General features: G+C 39.1%; 1 protein-coding gene across 1 annotated transcript in view; it reads left to right on the top strand.

Annotated features, from left to right (window-relative positions):
* Faf2 (Fas-associated factor 2) overlaps window positions 1-18,323 on the top strand; it is a 62,854-nt gene extending 44,531 nt beyond the window's left edge. Inside the window, exons 7-8 of the mRNA XM_083133829.1 lie at window positions 5,811-5,954; window positions 17,892-18,323. Of these exons, the coding sequence (XP_082989955.1) occupies window positions 5,811-5,954; window positions 17,892-18,071 (324 nt within the window). The 3' untranslated portion in view covers window positions 18,072-18,323. The remainder of the gene's footprint in view (window positions 1-5,810; window positions 5,955-17,891) is intronic.
* Window positions 18,324-19,537: the final 1,214 nt, after the last annotated feature.

Below are 19,537 nucleotides of genomic sequence, written 5' to 3'. Positions count from 1 at the left end.
CCAGCTGCAACATAAACACAATGAGACGGGCTGGAAGTTAGAGCAGCAGGTGGCAGAAGGGAAATCCTCAGCATTTTAAAGATAATGCAATTGTCGAAGACCGGAACTTTTATCAGCAGTGTGAAAAAGAAAACATTACGTTTTACCATGCAACAGACATTAATATGGGCAATATTTCCTATCCAGACAACTGCATTCAAACAAGAAAGAGGGACCTGAATTCTGTAATTATCACATTACCATTCACACCAGTGGCAGATAAGGAGCTGTTGTAGGAGAAGGAAGGGGGTCACTTTTCTTTCTCTTATCCTGCGGTTTTTGTTTCTTTGAAGAAGGTATTCAGAACTGGTTGCTTTATTTTGGATGCCAAAGGAAAGAAGCCTGTGTGCGCACACGAGCAAGAAAATCGTGGCCGAAATAGTTAGAAATGCCCCCCCCCCCTCTCTTGTTTACTGATATAAAAAGGGAGAAGTCACTCTGCCAACAGAACACTGTTTTGGCAAATTTTATGACCGGCAGAGTTGGGAAACATATGAAGCGGGAAACGCGAGGTGCAACATACGTAAGAACGACGTCAACTTTTGCGGGAAACCTAGATGACAACGCATTAAGCAGGTTGACGATCTTTAAATGGCCTATGTGGTTTTGATTATGTGTAACAGTTTCCCTTTTTTATGAAGTTCTACAGGGCACAAGAACACGCTTTTAGTGAAAGTGGTTACTGGAAGTTGTTGGCTACCAGGCCAAAAGTTGCTCGCTCACGGGAAACTACTGAATTTCGAGCTCAGAGCTAGACAGATGGGTGACACTTCCAGGCACCACGCATCTTGTTTTGGAATAGTCCTGCTATCTTATCTCGCATTTCTCATCTGGCACTGGTGAATATTTCCAAGGTGGCACATTCAGCCATGGACATTGACAAAGAATGTCAATGTCCAGCAGGCATTTCGGGCTGCTTCCCTCGAGTGGTCAGCAGCTCTTAGGACAAGGAAACATGTCAAGGTCAAGTTAAAATAACGTCCAAGCTCTCTCCCCATTCGATCTTCTCTTGTCGACTTAGGCAGGTGTCTACTTCGAATTAAGCAAAACCAGTTTTGCCGAAGGTCTTGTAAACAACTTCGGATTAAAGCTTACTTCGTCTTAACCTATCGTATTAACAAGGTGTTCCTGTACTGATGTTATGGCTCCAATGTGATTGCAGTTGCACGGTTGATCTCTGCCAGAAGCACGGCATTTTGTACACACCATAGTTTATTATTTTTTTTCGTGCTAAAATGTTGGGGTAGAAAGTGCACGTTCTACATGCATAAATATGGTATACCATAATTTTTTGCCAGGAAAACTGGTACCAAGATATGTGAATCTTTATTATCTAAAAGATTCGAAACCACTGATCTCTATTATCAACCTTCATGATCAAGAACATCATAAAATAACCATTTACACTTTTGGCTTCCACATTCATGTGCAGTGCCTTCATTTGGTTATCGTCTCACTTTAACACATGTCCGTGTGGTTGCTGGCAAAATCTGATGTGCGTATCCTCTCGACTCGAGCACATAGCACAGTTGATAGCTTTCGAAGCCGAGGTTTCATTAAGTATCTCTCACTGCAGAATGCTGCACGAGAACTTACTCTGATCAACAACATGTTATCAAGAACAGTGCCATGAATGTCAGTATTTGCTTTCATATGAGTGGATGTCTCAAATTGAAGAAAGATTTAAATTCACTTCTGAGTAGTTTGCTAAGGTGATAAGTGGTAAAATGATAAGAGTTACTAGTGTTGTAATGTCACAACATAAGTAGTTTTAAGAATTTTAAAAAAATAAGTATGATTCTTATGTGAGGAAGTGGTTTTTAAGTGAACTTTCTCAAAAGATGTGAAAAATGTGTGGCAGTACAGGGTGGCTACTCATCGGGAATTCTGCATGAATTATTGGCTCCAGAAATTATGCATGATTTTTCCTCTGTAGAAGTGAAAATTTGTGACTATTATTAATCCAAATTGCATTGAATTTGAGTTTGAAATTCTTATACAATTAACAGTTTTTGTATATTAATATATCCTATAACATTTGTGACTTGTTTTTGTAGATGTATTTCGAGTCTGAGTGTGTGAAATGGCAACTGTAAACTCCACCCCTTAAATTAAATATTTTTAACATACATACAGTTTAATTTAGTGGAATTAGAATTTTTGGATACATTGGCATCACACAGACCTCTTTATATATTGTTAATACATAATAGCACGTGTGTGTATTACTCACTTGTGGTAAACTAAATACAGTCAACTCTCGATTCTACGACCCCGGCTATAACGACCCCCTCGAAGTAACGACCCTTTTCCCGGGAACCGTGAAAAATTTCGAAAAAAGTTGAAAAATTGAAGGAAATCGGCCGAAAAATGCATTTTTTTCCCCCAATCATTCCCTTCACCAGCGCTCTACCGCTCACAATTGGGTCTGAACTAAAAATAGACACCACCACACCATGCTTGAGTGATATCCAATAGCACTTGATCTCTGCCTCCCCCCCCTCTTTCAAGTGCACCAATGTTACCCTGCACCCGACAGCCGCTACCCAACGCGCCAGGCTTGTTTTGCCATGCTTTCTCTTGGATACGCGAGAAGAGAAGATCGAATGTGCTTGGATGTTATTTTAAATCGACCTTGACTTGTTTCCTTGTCCTAAGAGCTGCTGAAAATTCGCAGGTGAGGGGGGAAGGGGCAGCCCGAAATGACTGCTGGACTTGCAGTCTTTGCCAATGTGTATGGTAGGTCAAGCTCTTTCATCGATAAATACACCACCGTGAGAGATAAGATCGCAGGAATGTTCCAAAATACAGATGCGTGACACCTGGAAGTCTGGCCCATCTGTCCAGCTCTGACCTAGATTTCAGTAGATTCCCGTGAGTGAGCAACTCTCGACCTTGTAGCCGACAACTTCCAGTAACCGCTTTCATTCAAAACGTGTTCTTTGTTCCCTGCAACACTTCATAAAAAAGCGAAACTGTTAGAGATAATCAAAGCCACATAGGCGAACTGAAGATCGTCAACCTGCTTAATGCGTTGTCATCCAGGTTTCCACAAAAGTTTACTTCGATCTTACGTGCATCATAACTCCCGTTTCCCACTTCATACGTTTTCCTAATTGTGTCGTAATATCTGCCAAAAAAGTGTTGGCTGACTGACTTCTCCCCTTTTTCCTGTCAACAAAGGGGGGAGGGGCGATTTTCTTGCTCGTGTGCGCACACGGGCTGATAACAGGCGAGGGTGGAAGTGTACCCACCCCTCTTCCTTTAACATCTAAAATGGGGCAACCAGTTCTGGATATATTCTTGAAAACGAACAAAAACAGAATAAAAAAATTAACCCTCCCCCTTTTTCCCAGCTTATTTTCCGCCACTGGTGTGCACGGCACTTCCCCCCCTTTTCCCAGCTTATTCTCCGCCACTGGTGTGCACGGCAATGTTGATAATTGCAGAATTCAGTTTATGCTGTTGTCTGCATAGGAAATATTACCCGTATTATTGTCTGTTGCATGGTAAAACGTAAAGCAAGGGACATTTCTTTCTTCTTTACACTCCTGTTAAAAGTTCCGTCTTCGACAGTTGCGTTATCTTTAAAATGCTGGAATGCTGGGACTTTTCTCTTCCGCCACCTGTTGCTCGAACTTCCAGCCGGTCTCCTTTGTTTTTATGATGCAGCTGGCGCCAGTGTTTTGTCTAGCATCTGCAAAGCTCTTGCTTGCCGATAACAGCAATGACTCATCCAGCGCGAAGGAAAAAGTTATTGTTTTGAATCTAGCAAAGCTGTTTTCATTTGACGATAACGAAATTCGATCTCCAGAAAGGAAAACAAGAGTTAAAACAACTTCATGTTCTGCGCCTTCTGATAAGCAAAACTGTAAATTTAATTCACATCCGCTTTTCTTCAGAACCATTCATGTGAAGAAAAAAAAGTGCTCAAAGTAGGAATGGTCGCTGAGATCGATTAATAAGACATTATTCAAGGGGAAAACTTTTGGAGGAGTGGGGGTATGACATCGGGAATACTCCTAAATCCAACATTAAATCATCGATTAACGTGAGAGTAAATAACGATGTACCATTTTGATATGTAAAAGTGCGCAGTTTCATAAAGCTTGTTCATTTTATGCTGATGGGCTAATCGGGACTGAATATACAGTTTAAAGTGAAATTCAATTCCAAACCTAAATGACTTTCGACTGGGACGCTGTTTAATGATGTGTCCTAGAATACGCATTGGGTGAAGACAGATTGCAAGTTGCACGTTTCCTTTTTCACACTGGATTACAATGCAAGTCAAGGAAGGAGTTTGGACTGCTCCCTTCAATGGGGAAGGGGGGAGGGTGAATGAAGTTGGTTGAAGCAAAGAAAACGTGTTTAATTTTTGTGATGTATTTTACACAGCCTAAACAGAATGAAAATTACAGCCCCGCCTTTTTTTTTTTTTTTTTTTTTTTTTTGTGTCTGGTACCTATAAAGGTTGTGTTGTTTCTCCCGAGAGATCTAATCTTACCAGTTAATCTTGTAACAGACAATGCTCCACTAGACACGTATAAAATCCAACATTCATTCTGCCCGATTATCTCCCGACTTTTGCTGGCGCCAGTGTAACTGGTGTCAAGATTCTTCGAGTTTCGCTTGCAATAAGTGAGAGATTGTTTTCCTTTCCATAGGTCTCGGTGCAAACGACTTTCTCATGAACTATAATATTAAGAATTTCCTGGAAAAGCAACGACTGTGCACAATTGAAAGAAAGTAACATTATTTTTTTGTGAAAACGTTTTCATGTTCTATTTTCCTTCTCGCAACACGCGTCCTGTGCATAACAGGTTGTATAACTACCAGGATAAATGGTGTTACCATCTCCTATGCATCTTTGTGTCCGTTTGATCTCCGTTTAAGCAGAAAATTGGGGCAAATTCCAATAACGACCCCTTCGAAATAACGACCCTTTTCCCGGGAACTTTGAAAGGTCGTTGAATCGAGAGTTGACTGTAATGTCTTTTTTTAAAAAAGAAACTTTAAAAAAAACCCACTAAAAATGCTTACTTACGTTTAGCGAGTAGTTCTATGTTGGTTGAGCAACGTTTAGGGGTTCCTACTTTCCCCTTCTCCAGGCTTCACTCGGCATTAGCATCCTACATGCCACGTCACTTATTTTAAAACAAGGATTAGGTTAAAAAGTACATTTGGACATAAAAAATGATTTGTATATCTTGTCTAAGCGTTGATAAAAACTTCCAATGTCGGTATCCCTCCCATTAAGCAACCCCGTAGATGCTATAAAATGTCTACTCCTAAACTGTTAAAACGTCTCGCCTCTAGTCATCCATAATGGAATCTGGTCCTTGTTTTAAAATAAGTTAATATTGTTAATATACTTGTGTGTATATGTGTGTGGGTGGTGAGAGGTGGTAATACGTAAGGTTGAAATTGAGAAAACATCTGCTTGCACCCTTGAACTTTTGGAAAATTAGCCTTGAAAACCAGGAACTATACTTGAATCTTATCATTGTCTTAGAGTCGCCACCCTGCAGTACAAGGAAAATATTTTCAACATCTGTTGTAGAAGTACAAGTATACCATACTTGTAATTGTGAAATATTTTAATTAAAATAAATCTTTGTGCTTGAGTTGAGGGTTTATGCACATCCAATTTCTCCGGCAAGTAGCATGGTTCCACCAGCTGCACAGGTGTGCGTTCGACCAGCACAATAATCATCACTACATGTTACATGTGCCATTTAAGGATACTAATAACCATTGTTTGCTTACAGGTGATACAGCAGCAGAAAATAGATTTTGTATCTAGAGTTCCGCAAGAGCCAACCACCACTGATCCGGATGCAGTTCATGTAGTGATTAAATTGCCCACTGGCCAACGTCTAGAGCGCCGATTTCTTCAGACTGACACTCTGGAGGTAAGAAATCATCTCACTTTGTTGTCAAGTTTATTTTTAAGCTATTTTCCACATGCTTGTAAGGATTTTGCAACATAGAAACCCTCAATCAAAATGTTCTCACTAACATCAGATTTTCAAACCTTGTGTGTAAAAGAAAGTAAAGTCCTCCCTTGTGCTTTGCACCATGCCATGAAGGCGTATGGGGGGGGGTGGAGTTAGGGCCCCACACTTCCTTGATCACGGCCGAAGGGGGTGGGGGGTGATGTGACCAGCACCATGCCCCTGGCTGCCTTTACCACCCCACTCCCCCTTGCAGTTTCCTCCAGGTACCCACTTTATATATGATGCTGGGTGGGTGCCGGGGGAAAAAATCCCAGTTCTCCCCACCAGGGTTTGAACCCTGGTATCTCGCATGGTAGTCAGATGGCCTAACAACTGAGCTACCGCTGAAACCTTGTGTGTACCGAAAGTTATATGCAGAAGCGTGAAAGAAAAATTCGAATCAGATTACATTTCCAGCACCTTGGTTTAGTATCTGGTGGAGACACATAGTGGTTTGGATCCAAATTTAAACTCAAGGCCCAGTCCCGATTAGCCTATGAACTTAAAGTTTTGCTCAAACAAACTCTGTACATTTTCAGCATACTATGGATACATACAGTGGCTCATATAATTGGATGTACACCCACATCTTCTATGAGAATGCATCAAATTACCTGTTTGTTATGTTATATATTGTTTCAAAGCATACGTAAATGTTTTGCTTGGTTACTGTTTAGCAAAATACATCTTGAATTTGTTAATTTTTTTAAATATTGCAATAGTTACAATGTGAAACATAAACTAACTAAACTAACCAGATAATTCAATGTACACTAATAAAAATGTGCCATTAATTAATTAAATAACATGATGATATTTGTTCACTTTGTTCAGCACACACTCAAATAAATTGCTTGCAAAGTGAAAATTAATGAGCATTGATCTCTTAATCCTCTTTTCATGTTACATTTGCTTCCACTTGATATTCCTGAGATAATTCCTTTAGTTACTACTAAGAAAACCCACATCCCCTAATTGTGCCATCATGACACGATGCTACATGCACTTTACCTTTTACTACCAAAAATCCTTAATTAGATTTCAATCTAATGATTAATCTCTTGTTTCAGGCCATTGAGACACATTGTAACTTGAGGTGAGCCGATACAGCTTTAAACCGATACCAATACTCTTACGGATTCCCTCCGATACTGATACCAATGTTTGAAGATTGTAACAATTGAAAGTTTTTAAAAATATTGATTAATATTAGTGGGTGAGCATGCTGCTCCAATTATAAGCATCAATTTACCAGAGTTTTGCTTCAGAATAGTAGAAAATTACGTCCAAATATGAAAATACCTGTTATGGAATAGCAAAATATGTTTTTTTCATTAATATTGGTACAAAGTGAATGGAAACTCCAAATTTTGCATAACTTCCAGGATAATTAGTCTCGGGGAAAGTGGCATGTGGCATTTTTGCAGACCCCACAAACTATGGAAATACCAGAAAGGTATTGGCCAGTAGCAGTAAATAAAATCAAACCGATACTTTTTGATGCCACGATTATCAGCCGATGCCAGTACATCGACTCAACCATAATTACCGTATTTACGCGTGTATAATGTGCACCCTGTTTTTTAATAGGGAAAAGTGACAAACAATTATATCTGGTATATAATGTGCAGTATAATCCAGTTTCAAGAAATGTCTTTCTTAGTTGTAGGTCGGAAAGCTATTGTTATGCTGATCAAGAGTGAATGACATCATACCTATTCAATGAATCACTTGTTGCTATGTGGACCAAGAGGAGATGAATATCACTTGTGTATGCCATGAGTTACCAACCCACAGCACTTCTCCTCTCTGGCTCCACTGTGTTTAGCATCCCAAAGCTTTCACCCTTTAACCACCTTAATTATTCTGTAATAGTAGAAAGCGAGATCAAAGTTATGTTATGGATTTGCAGTGCACAGGATGTTATTTTCTATTATTTCTTGCCCAACAAATACCGCTGATATGCATTCCATGAGACGGGAGGTGCATTCTCGAATTCCGCCAGAATGACACTGCTTTTCTTGGTGTCGCAGAACATTACATTACAAAGTAAAAAATCGTGGGAAATGGCCTTCAAAGTTTTATACGAGATTTTCCTCATTCCTTCTTTACTTTTTATAAAAAATACTTCAAAATATGTACTTTTTTCTTGAGTACATAACATTTATACGAGGTACATTCAGGACCCTCAAATTAGCAGCACAAGATTTCTTCCATTAAAGCATTTGCACACTCCATATATATAATATTATTTGGCCAGTAATACATTTTAATTATAATTTTTTTTCTTATCTTTTCTTTCATCCAAAGTACCATAAAAATCCGAATGTTCCTTTATTTGTGATGGTTATTTGAACCGCATTTCACATTAGTGTCACTATCTTGAATGGAATTCTATTGCAATATTCAGAAACTACAGGATTTAAGCTTTACAACGATATATAACATGATAGAGTTCCGTAATCATGAAAATTCAATGCAAGTGTCACAAAATCATGGAATGACCTTAAACGGTTTCATGTTGGCTGTCCAAATTATTCTGTGCATAATATGCACCACAGTTTTTGGGAGCAATAATTTTGGAAAAAGTGCGCATTATACATGAGTAAATATGGTATAAATAATGAAAGCCTCATTTAGCACCTTATGCTTTCAATTATACATGTACCTTAAAATGATAAATGAATCCAAAATTAATTTACCTCTCAATTTTCTTCAAAATGTTGACCCAAGTTGTGAATATGCTGACAAGTAAAGGGCCACCTATTGGTGAAACAAGTTTCCCAGTAATGCATATATTTATGGAAAGTACTAATCTTTACTAAGGTACAGGTGAAGTATTAGGGGCAATGGGTGGGAGGTTAAGGAGATAAGGGGTCTAAAAGTTAACATGGGAGTCTATGGGAAGATCCTAAAGCACTAGTGTTTCACTCCAAATGTAGAGTGGTGAGATTTTTAGAGGAAATGAATGTCCAACTACTGAACACAACCAAATAATAACACATTTTGTTATGAAAATTGAAAGTAACACTTAGAGGGCTACCAGCCACATTTCAGGTTTACCACATTTAAAGCATGGCACATTTCACAGTTTAACGTGGAAAACGGTGTTTGAATTATTGTGGCCTTTACAGCATTTACCAATTTTAGTCTTCAATTACTCAGTGTAGCCACCAAACTGATATCTTTAGATACAATGTAAATTCTGCAGTCATTACAATTTAAGTGCAAAGTTGGAACACAGAATGAAAACATTGTATCACTGTGAACTCTGTTGGATGAAGCTTCTTTGCACTAGTGATGTGCTGAAGCTGAAAATTTACAAATGCCGATGTACTCACCGATAATTTTTGGAACCGATACCAATGTTGATATTTAACCAATTCCGATACAAGATTATTCAACAGAATTAGAATGTTATTTTCAGCATGACAAAAATACATTTGCTACATACGTTTCTATTGCATGTGAAATAAACGTATTTGCATAAACATTAGTTCACAAGAAATTCTTTGAAATTCAACTTCAGAAACACGAGTTTTGGAAGCACTTCTGGAAGTAACCTACTTCTTCTCTTATTGCAAATCTGTCCAGCAACACTGAACACTCATTCACTGAATACTGATGCAGCAGGTATCCCAAGTTTTTTCTCACCACTTTCTTCAGGTTTGGATACTCATTTTTGAATTTCCAACACAACAGTGGATCCTGGTCACGTGGAATAGTTAGTTCAGTAATGTACTGTTCTATTTCTGATTTTGAAGTAGGTTGATCCTCTGAATGAGAGTTTGCAAAAATTTTATCACAAAAACTTCACAGTGATAAAGATCCATAACCTAAGTTTCAATAAATCTTACAAATTTAAAATATAAAACTTATTAGATGGTTGAACTCTAGTATTATTGGTACTGATTTAAATATTGGATTTTTGCTGAAACCGATGTTGATATGTAAGTTTCTGCTGATAATCGCACGTCTGTAATTGCTTCGGCACATCCCTACTTTGCACTATTGTTGTATAATTCATCATCATCAAGTGTTTCTCGGGTAGCATCCCAACAACAGTCTGCCAGCAATTATGGGCTCCATTGTTCTTGCTAGCATTTTCCCACACCTGCAATAGCCTCATATAAACACACTCCATGCTCATCACAGTTGTTGGGGAAAAAGTCAAGAGGTGGAGTTCAAAAAATGAATTTTCAAAGACATATTGCATCCCATTTCTTCATAACATGACAGCATATTTTCTACCAGTTCTTTGTAATTCTCAACTTTGTGGTTTCCAAGAAAGTTGTTTGCTACCATGTTGAAAGAAGCACTCCAAGCTTCTTTGTCAGTACCACGAAGCACTTCAAAGTGTAAATCCTTAAAACAGCTTGCAAATATGTGGCCCCAGAAATACACCTTGTTTTAACTTTCTTTAATTTTTTCTTGTTGATTTTCATTGTCCTTCCCTGGCCCTCCTTCCGGATCTCATGCCTTATGAATCAGTAAATATGTGTGCATTTTGTTATGGTCTTGCATCATATTGTTCTGACAGTTAAAATAGTATGGTTTTCAATCTATTTATATATATTTCCTTCAAAATCTTGAAAACCTGAGGTAATTGACAATTCCAGGGTGGCTACTCACCGGGAATTCCTTGAATTCTGTGAATCTGCTTGAATTTTTCCACGTAGGCGTGAAAACTTGCAACTTTTCTTAATCCAAATCACATTGAATTTATACATATTTATTAATGCCCTGAGGCAAGTTTTTCACAGTTTAAGTTTTATTTTTATCAAGGGAGAAAAAAGAAAGCTACGTGGAAAATAAAACAGAATTCTCCCAATGATGTTTAAAGCCTGAAAGCTAAAAACCCTATAAGGAAACCCATCCGCTAAATCATCGAAACTTCCAGAAACAAGTCTGCAGTTAGTGATTTTAAGATGTTATATGGTTTGACATGCAAAACGTGCTTCAAATTCATCAAAAACCAACCATACCCTGTCCCAGCTAACTGTAGAGCAGGGCTGCACATATTGGCAGAGGACGAGGAGGGAAATCAAGTGGTGAAAGTGCAGCGTTGCCAACCGTACTGTCCTGACCATACATGTACGGACGTACGGTCCAGACCTTAGTCCCTACGCTAAATGCACGGCTTGTCAAAATTTGCTCTTGCAGTTTTATCCCTAATATTTCCCTAAGAAATTCTTAAACCAATCGTACGGACCTGTAGACAAAAATACGGTTTGTTTGCCATGTGCGTTTGGTACTATCCTTTTCAAAAGTTTGCAACGCTGCATAGCGAAGAAGGAAATGAGGTAACTCCCGTCCCCCATTACACAATCCCGTTTCTCTCACTGTTCATTGGTCGAGCCATCTCGCGTCACCACTTGCACAGAGACTTGTTCTCGTTCGCCTGGTCTACAGTTAGCTGGTACGGAGTTTAGATCGACATGCATCAAACTACTTACAACCCCAGATTACTTCAAAAGACACCACAGAATATCTCTCTTTACACTTCCATTACTCTCTTTTATACAACGTGATCGCCACTATGGCTTTTCTTCACATTACTCACAAAGTTATAATTTGTACAGTGTGATTGAGCTCTTGCAAAATTATTTTTTATACAATGTTTTACTACAACTGAAGCTTTAATGAACTGTCATAAAGAGTTGTTCTTGAGATTAACAGGAGAGTAAAAGTAAATTCATAATTTATGATGTGTGCGACTTACTCATTTTTATACAGATTAATTCGCATTCTCAATAAATTAATGAAAAATACAAAACTTTTGTACTTACGTGTAGAGAGTATCTATTATTTCAAACGATGTTTCGGGAACAACTGCTCCCTTCCTCAGGTTCTATTTCTCGGCTACCAGAAATATGTCATAGCCGAAAAAAGAAAACTGTTCGGCTTCGGTGAAGGCAGAATTTGGAAAATTTTTCTAAAACCTTTACTACCCCCATAATCCCATGTTTGTTAAAAACCATCACTGTAAAAACTTCTCTGTCTAAAAACCCTATTTACAATTAAAACGTTAAAAAGATGTCCACCTGTTTCACTTCCCTGTGCTGAGTAAAAGTGATTCGTGTGAGCAAGAGATTTTCTGTCAAGCAGATCATGATGTTCAACATCAATAAAACTCAAGTGTATTTGAAAGTAGAAAACTGAAGTTTCGAACTGTGGGAAAGAAAACTCTGCTGATGGTAAAATAAAAAATAAACTTGAAAAAACCACAAAAGAAAATATTAAAAAAAAAAAATTGTACAAGATCGATTTGTCCGTGCCAGGATGACAGGGTTGTTGTTATGCATCTGAAAAACAGGGAAATGTCAGGGGATTTTTCAGATCATCTTGAATTTACATACATTTTGGACTCTGCAAGAGATAAAGTTGCAAAATGAACAAGTGGCTCATTTCCATTTCCAGATTCGGTGCTTGTAACTACTTCACAAAAAGTAAGGATGGGCCGATATGAAATTTTTACCGATACCGATAAAGTAGCAATATAAAAATTTACTGATACCGATAATCGATATTCTACTGATCCGATATAAAGTTCCAAATGGTCCTTGAAGAACCTGAATGGTGCCTCGTCGATGGCACAGTGTCGATTCTTCGCCTTGTAATCAAGGGGCCCCCAGTGGAGGCACATAGTGTTTCGGATCCCACTTTAAACTGTAGGTCCAGTCCAAATTAGCCTTACTGTGACACAAAATCAATCAATCAATAACCTGAATGGACCTCCTTGATATGTTTGTGCTTCAAAGGGACTGCAGTGCAAAAGAAGTTGCATAATTAGACATTTACTTTTTAAAAAGTAGTGCATGGAGATTATCCATTCAGAAAGTACAACAAATGGCAGAATTTAGCACTAAATTAGAAGATATTTATAGATATATCGTATCGGTAAAATAATACACTGGTCAAAAAAATTAGGGGAGCAAGTAAGAAATCCGAAATGAAAGTTGGTAAGTCAAAAGTAGCAATGTATTTTGATTAGGTGAGTGTGTCCTCAACCAGTACAATACATGTCTATTGAGTCATTAGCACAACAGAGTTCTAGGGGTGATTTCTACAAGGTACTGCACAAAATCAGGAGAACAGCACGGTGATAAGACAACAGAAATGGACAGATACACAACAGATCCATACCTCTAATAAGGCGTGTGGTCGCCATGAACTGCTATGACAGCTGCACATCTGTTTTGCATGGAACCAATAAGGTTATCAACGACAGCCTGTGCGATATTCACCCATTCCTCCAGAAGGGCCATTTCCAACTGTTGCAGAGTTGTAGGCGGCGCTGGCCGAGCAGCAATGCGTCTTCCGAGTGTGTCCCACACATGTTCAATGGGATTCAAGTCTGGGGAGGATGCTGGCCATACCATTCGTTCAATACCCTCATCCTGTAGCATGGCGTCAACCAGACGTGCTCGGTGAGGTCGGGCATTATCGTCCACAAAAATGAAACGATCACCGATATCTGCAGCCGTTGGGACAACATGAGGCCCGAGGATCTCATCCCGGTACCGTAAGGCTGTCAAAGTACCGTTCCGGATAATGTGCAAGGGGGTACGTCGACCAACACTGATCCCTGCCCATACCATTAAGCCACCGCCACCATACTGAGACACTTCGCGCACATGTGCGGGATAATTGCGAGTCCCACGTTCCCTCCAGATGAGAATGCGTCGATTATCTGACTGGAGACTGAAACGCGACTCATCCGAGAAGAGAACTGAACTCCACTCTCCATGTCCCCACTCACGATGTTCCACAGCCCACTGTCTGCGGGCCCTACGGTGTTGGGCATTCAGAGGGACACACACCATTGGTCTTCTTGCATAAAGGCCCCTTTCCCGCAGGCGATTTCGTACAGTTTGGCCCGAGACTCTTCGTCCTGTTGCCAAAACAAGGCCGCGTTGCAAGTCAGTTGCAGTTTGCTGCCTATTCCTGCGAGCCGACAATGCTAAGTACCGGTCTTCCCTAACTGTTGTTGACCGTGGGCGACCTTGCCCAGGCCTCCTTCGTACTGTACCTGTCTGTTGAAATCGTGTCCACAACCTGGAAATGACACTGCGTGACACACCAAGGGCTGCAGCCACCTCACGTTGTGTTTGCCCTGCTTCCATCCTCCCAATGGCTCTCCATGCGCTAGATTCCCCTAAATCGTGTTGTTCTGCCATCGTTCCTATTCAACACTACTCAACTGAATCCCACCTGCACTTAGGGTCTGCCAGCACCACACAACCGGTGTTCCCAAGTGACCTCGTGATTGCTCCTCATATCACAAATTCTGCCACGTGCCTTATGGTGTCACTAGAGAGCTCTTCATGCTGATGATTCATCACAGATGAATTTTACTGGTTGAGGACACACTCACTTCATCAACATACATTGCTACTTTTGACTTTCCAACTTTGGTTTTGGGATTTCTTGCTTGCTCCCCTAATTGTTTTGACCAGTGTATATTAATTTTACTGATAAACTGATACACCGATATGCCTATATCAGCCGATACCAATAGAGTACTGATTAATCTGTCCCGTCCCTTCTACATAGACTCATAGAAAGTGAATGTAGTGTGCCAGAAAATGCTGCTTTTTTTTGTTTGTTCATGAGCACACAATATCTGGAGAAATGTTTGTTGCGAATTTTGATGTGCTTTTATGCATGCAGAATGAAATTTGCTTTGAATCATGTGGTGAAAGTAAACATTCATAATAATTAACTGACCAGAGTATTTAATTAAAACCACATGGTTCAGAAAGCAAAAATCATGATGATAAGCATGTCTGGTAAAATTTCATTTTTTTGCTGGAAATGTCAGGGAATTTATTTTTTCTGGAAATGTCAGTAATTTCCCTGACATTTCCAGAAAAAATAAATTCCCTGACATTTCCAGCAAAAAAATGAAATTTTACCAGACATGTGGGATCTGAACCACTATGTGCCTCCATCAGGTATCAAACCTGAAACCCCTTGATTACAAGGCAAAAATGTCACCACCATGCTATCAGGGATGCCAGCATGTACAGTCACGGACACTTCTGCATTGTAACGATACCATTCAAAATGAATAGTGCAGTTACAAGCCAGAAGCATCCCCATTGATCGCATCATACTGAGACTGAGTATTAGCAGCAGTTATAGTAAGAATTTTATAGTAAAAAAATAGCTGAGGAGGTAAAAGGGGGTGGGGCAACACAGCCAATATAATAATATCACGTCACGTGCAAAATTTCATATACTCATGGCAAAAGTTGGGCTATGTGAGCCGTAGCCAAAAAGTGACAGATAAGCAACGTAAATAACGTAATTCAGTCATTCAATAGGGTGGGTGAATAGGTTGTCACAGATATTGGAAAGATCTATCGGCAAAAGCAGATATTTCTGCCAAAGTTTAATTCAAATACTGCCTCTCTTATGTACAGTCTATTCTAGAGACACCCATCTCACGAGCTATTGGAAATGACTGCATTGCGATCGACGGTTTGGCGATCCCTAATTTGCAGTGCGGGCAAGAGGTCATACATGGGGGAAGGAGCTGTGCAAAATAGAAAGCAAGATGCTGAGGCACTGAAATGTCTGGCACCAAAATGTTCTGAACCTGTTGTAAAGGCATCTGCACAAGACAACTGCAACACATTAACCCGTTAAGTGGGGAGCCCAAGTTGTGCTCGGGCATTTGAATTTGGTGGCTTTTTTGTGCATTTCAGATCCGGTCAATGTTCCCGTAGCTGGGAATTATTTTCTTTAAATGGATATACAGTAGTACGTACATAGATACATTTTGTTTGTACAGTTTGCTTGAATGTTTGTGTGTTCATTCACCTTTCTCTCATTTACAAGACATGTAATGTTTTAATGTTATAATGTTATCCATAGCCATGTGCCCTCTGGGACAGGGGCGGACTGGGGGCTCGCTGAACTGGGGTCTAAGATTCAACATACGATTTACTTTAAATTATGTGTGCAGTAGTTTCAATTCCCATTTAGATTTAAGTTTTACACACACACACACACTCACACTCACACTCTCACTCTCACTCTCACTCACTCACTCACTCACTCTCTCTCTCTCTCTCTCTCTCTCTCTCTCTCTCTCTCTCTCTCTCTCTCTCTCTCACTCACTCACTCACTCTCACTCTCTCCCTCCCTCCCTCTCTCTCTCCCTCCCTCCCTCTCTCTCTCTCCCCCTCCCCCTCTCCCCTCCCTCCCTCCCTCCCTCTCCTTGACAATGTAGTGAGACAGAGAAATTAGCGGACACACAAAACAGAAAAAACTTTTTCAATAATACCATGGAAAATACATTTGCATTTAGGAATATATGTATATATTTATTCTTTTAACTTATTATTTGACAAATTGACATAACAGAACTTCCATTGAATATTGTTCAAAGTTTTCATATTACATATTGGAAAATATATATATATATATATATATATATATAACTTCCGGTTCCGTCTTCTGTTTCTTCTCACACCGATGATGCTATAAATTAGCGAAAATTTTGAATTTTCCTACTGTCCGGTGAGTGTTTCCTTTTACCTTATCTGATTTTTATATATATATATATATATATATATATATATATATATATATATATATATTCCTTTGAGTTATTATTTTACACATTGACATGTATGTACATTTATGTACATATTTATTCCTTTAACATATTATTTTAATTAAAAATTGTTATTGTGAACATAGTAATTTCCGATTTTTCAAGGAATATTTATATATATCTAAGTAGTTAGTTTCTAGAAAGGAACACAATTGTTATCTTTTAAGTATAAGTATCTAAAACAGTTTCAGTATGAAACTTCTCAAAACAAGGCACGGCACACAAGCCAACATGACACTCCTTGCAGTAAATCCTGGTCTCCCTTCTGAGTTTCTTGCCTCTTTCATCTCTTGCCATACAACATATTTTGCACGGTCTTGTTGGGGCAGCTTTTTTTGTTGGAGGAAGGTATTTTGGAAAATGTCTTCCAGTTAGACGAGATGGTTTTGACGTCAAGGCTGGTCTTCCACTTCTGACACATGGATGTTCAATCTTTGGTGAATACTGCTGCATCAATCTTCCCACTGCAACTTGTTCATAGTACCACCTAATATGCTGTACAGCACGTAAGAATTCAAAACAACAAGTCCATCAAATGTCTGAACTGTTTCATGTTCATGCTCCTTTGGAATAACTAATTTCAAATTCCGAACTTTCATCACAACTGGAATCCTCAAGAAGAAGTCTAATTTGGTCCGTGCTTTGCATTTGCTCAGCCATTCTCTCGCATGAAATAAACGCAAGCTATTCCCGCTCAGTTAATAATACCCTGCTGCCGTCTACAAAAACAACTGTGCATCGGATTCCGCATAGTGTACGCAACAATACCTGAGAACAATTTGCATTACCCAATCTGAAGTTGGAATAAGCTTTCCTGCCCGAACCTAGTTCAGGCAACCTGCTTAACGTTACACATTGCAACCCCGAACACAGCTTGGGTAACCCGCTTGTAACTCAATTTATAAAATCGAAACACCCACTTAAGGGGTTAAAAAGTAAGAATGAACTAAAAAATTCCTCACAGACAGTGGAAGAGACCAGCTCTTCTTAAAAAGCTGAAAACATTTGTTATGCTGTCATCGTCTCCCAACATGGATGACAAGCAGTTGGGAAGATGAAAAAGCTGGCTTAGGAAAGCAAAATCAGCACATTCAACAAGAATATGCTGAACTCTTAAAATGACATTACAGACAAAATGTGAGAAAAATAAAACTTGAATGTGTCTATGTAGGAAGCGAATGCTATAATTCTGTTGCCATTTGTGTAATTAACTCTTCATTTTCCAGGACCTGTACTATTACGTATTTTGTCATCCTGATTCGCCAAACACGTTTGAAATAGCAACAAATTTCCCAAAGAAGATTCTACAGTGCAGGCCATCTCCGGACAAGCCGCACGTGCTTACGCTCCGCGAGGCCGGCTTCCAAAGGGGTGAAGTGCTGTTCGTGTACGACCTGGAGGCTTGATTCGACCAAAGGATCCATTCCGACGGTTGCGATCGGCAGAGACGGAAACTCGGTCTGAAGATTTGCTTCTCGTTACCAAGTAATGAGACTGATTTTATTCTTTATTTGTGGGGAAAGAACAGGTGTTGAAGGTGGAGATGCAAAATTCATGTTCTATGTTGCCAACGAGTGTCTGGAACATTGTATACTTTTATACAACCACTGTAAGTAGCTGTTTGTGTGATCAAAAAAAATATATAACACTAGTAATAATTGGGATTGCAGTTCTTAATATTAGAGAAGTGTTTGACAGCAGTGAACATAAACATGAAGAAATTGTGTTTTCTTAACTATTTTTTTAATACTCTCAGGTACTACTGGAAATGTGGCGGTCATCATACGCATACGTGCACGTGCCACCTTTCCATGCACGAAGCATTTACAAAGCTTTTGTTAAGAGTAAGAATTCTGTTGTCCTTTGTCATTGGAACCTGGGGAGTAGTCGAACATAAACAGATTCTGTGACTGTGTAACCCTAACCTACACCCATGATACTTCTGTGCAATTTTACCATTCTGAGGTTGATAAGTGTTCAACGATTATGAAGCATAATTATTTTCAGCATTTCTTTTCTTTAAAAATAAAACTTTCCAGGAAAGAGTGGGCACCTGATCAGTTTTCTTTATTTGCATTGCAGATAATATTGGGCAATATGTGGAAAATTATGTTTTAATTTAAAAAAGATACAAGGGATTTATAAAATCATATAAAGTAAAGAGCAATTATTGAATACGATACGTAGCCCTTTGTAGAGTCTGTGCTTGCAAAATCGTTTGTTGCAGAGCTGTGCAATGAACATGATTTTATAAATACCCTGTATTGCATTAGTACGTGAAGAGTGCCTTGTGTATAAAGAGCTAACTGCCATTCGTTTCGAAAGGAGGTCAAAGAGAGGAGCTCTCATGCTGTCACCAGGCTCACCTGTGTTTGTGGCTTCAACTTTGTTAACTTGAAATAAACTCAAATTTGAACAATTTTAAAAATGTGTACTTTGTAAAATAAAGACTGTTATTGTAAAAACAAAATGCATTTCTTAGTTCAGTTTGTCATAATGGTGTTGGTTATGCTGGCCAGTTCATCTTATTTGTCATAGCACCGACCTCCATAGTGGAGTGATTAGCACATCTTTGGTTCGAATCCCATCCGGGGTGAAGGTGTTCTTTGCACGAGTGTTCCTTCATCATCATCATCATGTGATCACTTATCCTCATTTTGGCAATTAGCAGAATGTGGCAGAAAAGTGAAGTAAAATATATCAATCAGTTTTTGTTGTAGCCTTTTAACCCCTTAAGTGTGGAATTTGTTGAACAACTCGCTACTGAAAAATGTTACTGAAAAATGTAGGTTTTTTGTCAAATTCAGTATACGCCCTCCGCATTGTGCTGCTATAGTGCTTTGTTTCAACTATATTTGATTTACTGTGGCGT

This window comes from Lepisma saccharinum, chromosome 13 (assembly GCF_977018435.1).
Source record: "Lepisma saccharinum chromosome 13, izLepSacc3.1, whole genome shotgun sequence".
Taxonomy (NCBI): Eukaryota; Metazoa; Arthropoda; class Insecta; order Zygentoma; family Lepismatidae; genus Lepisma; species Lepisma saccharinum.
The sequence above is the reverse complement of the archived record's forward strand: the minus strand, read 5'-3'. Positions and strand labels throughout refer to the sequence as shown.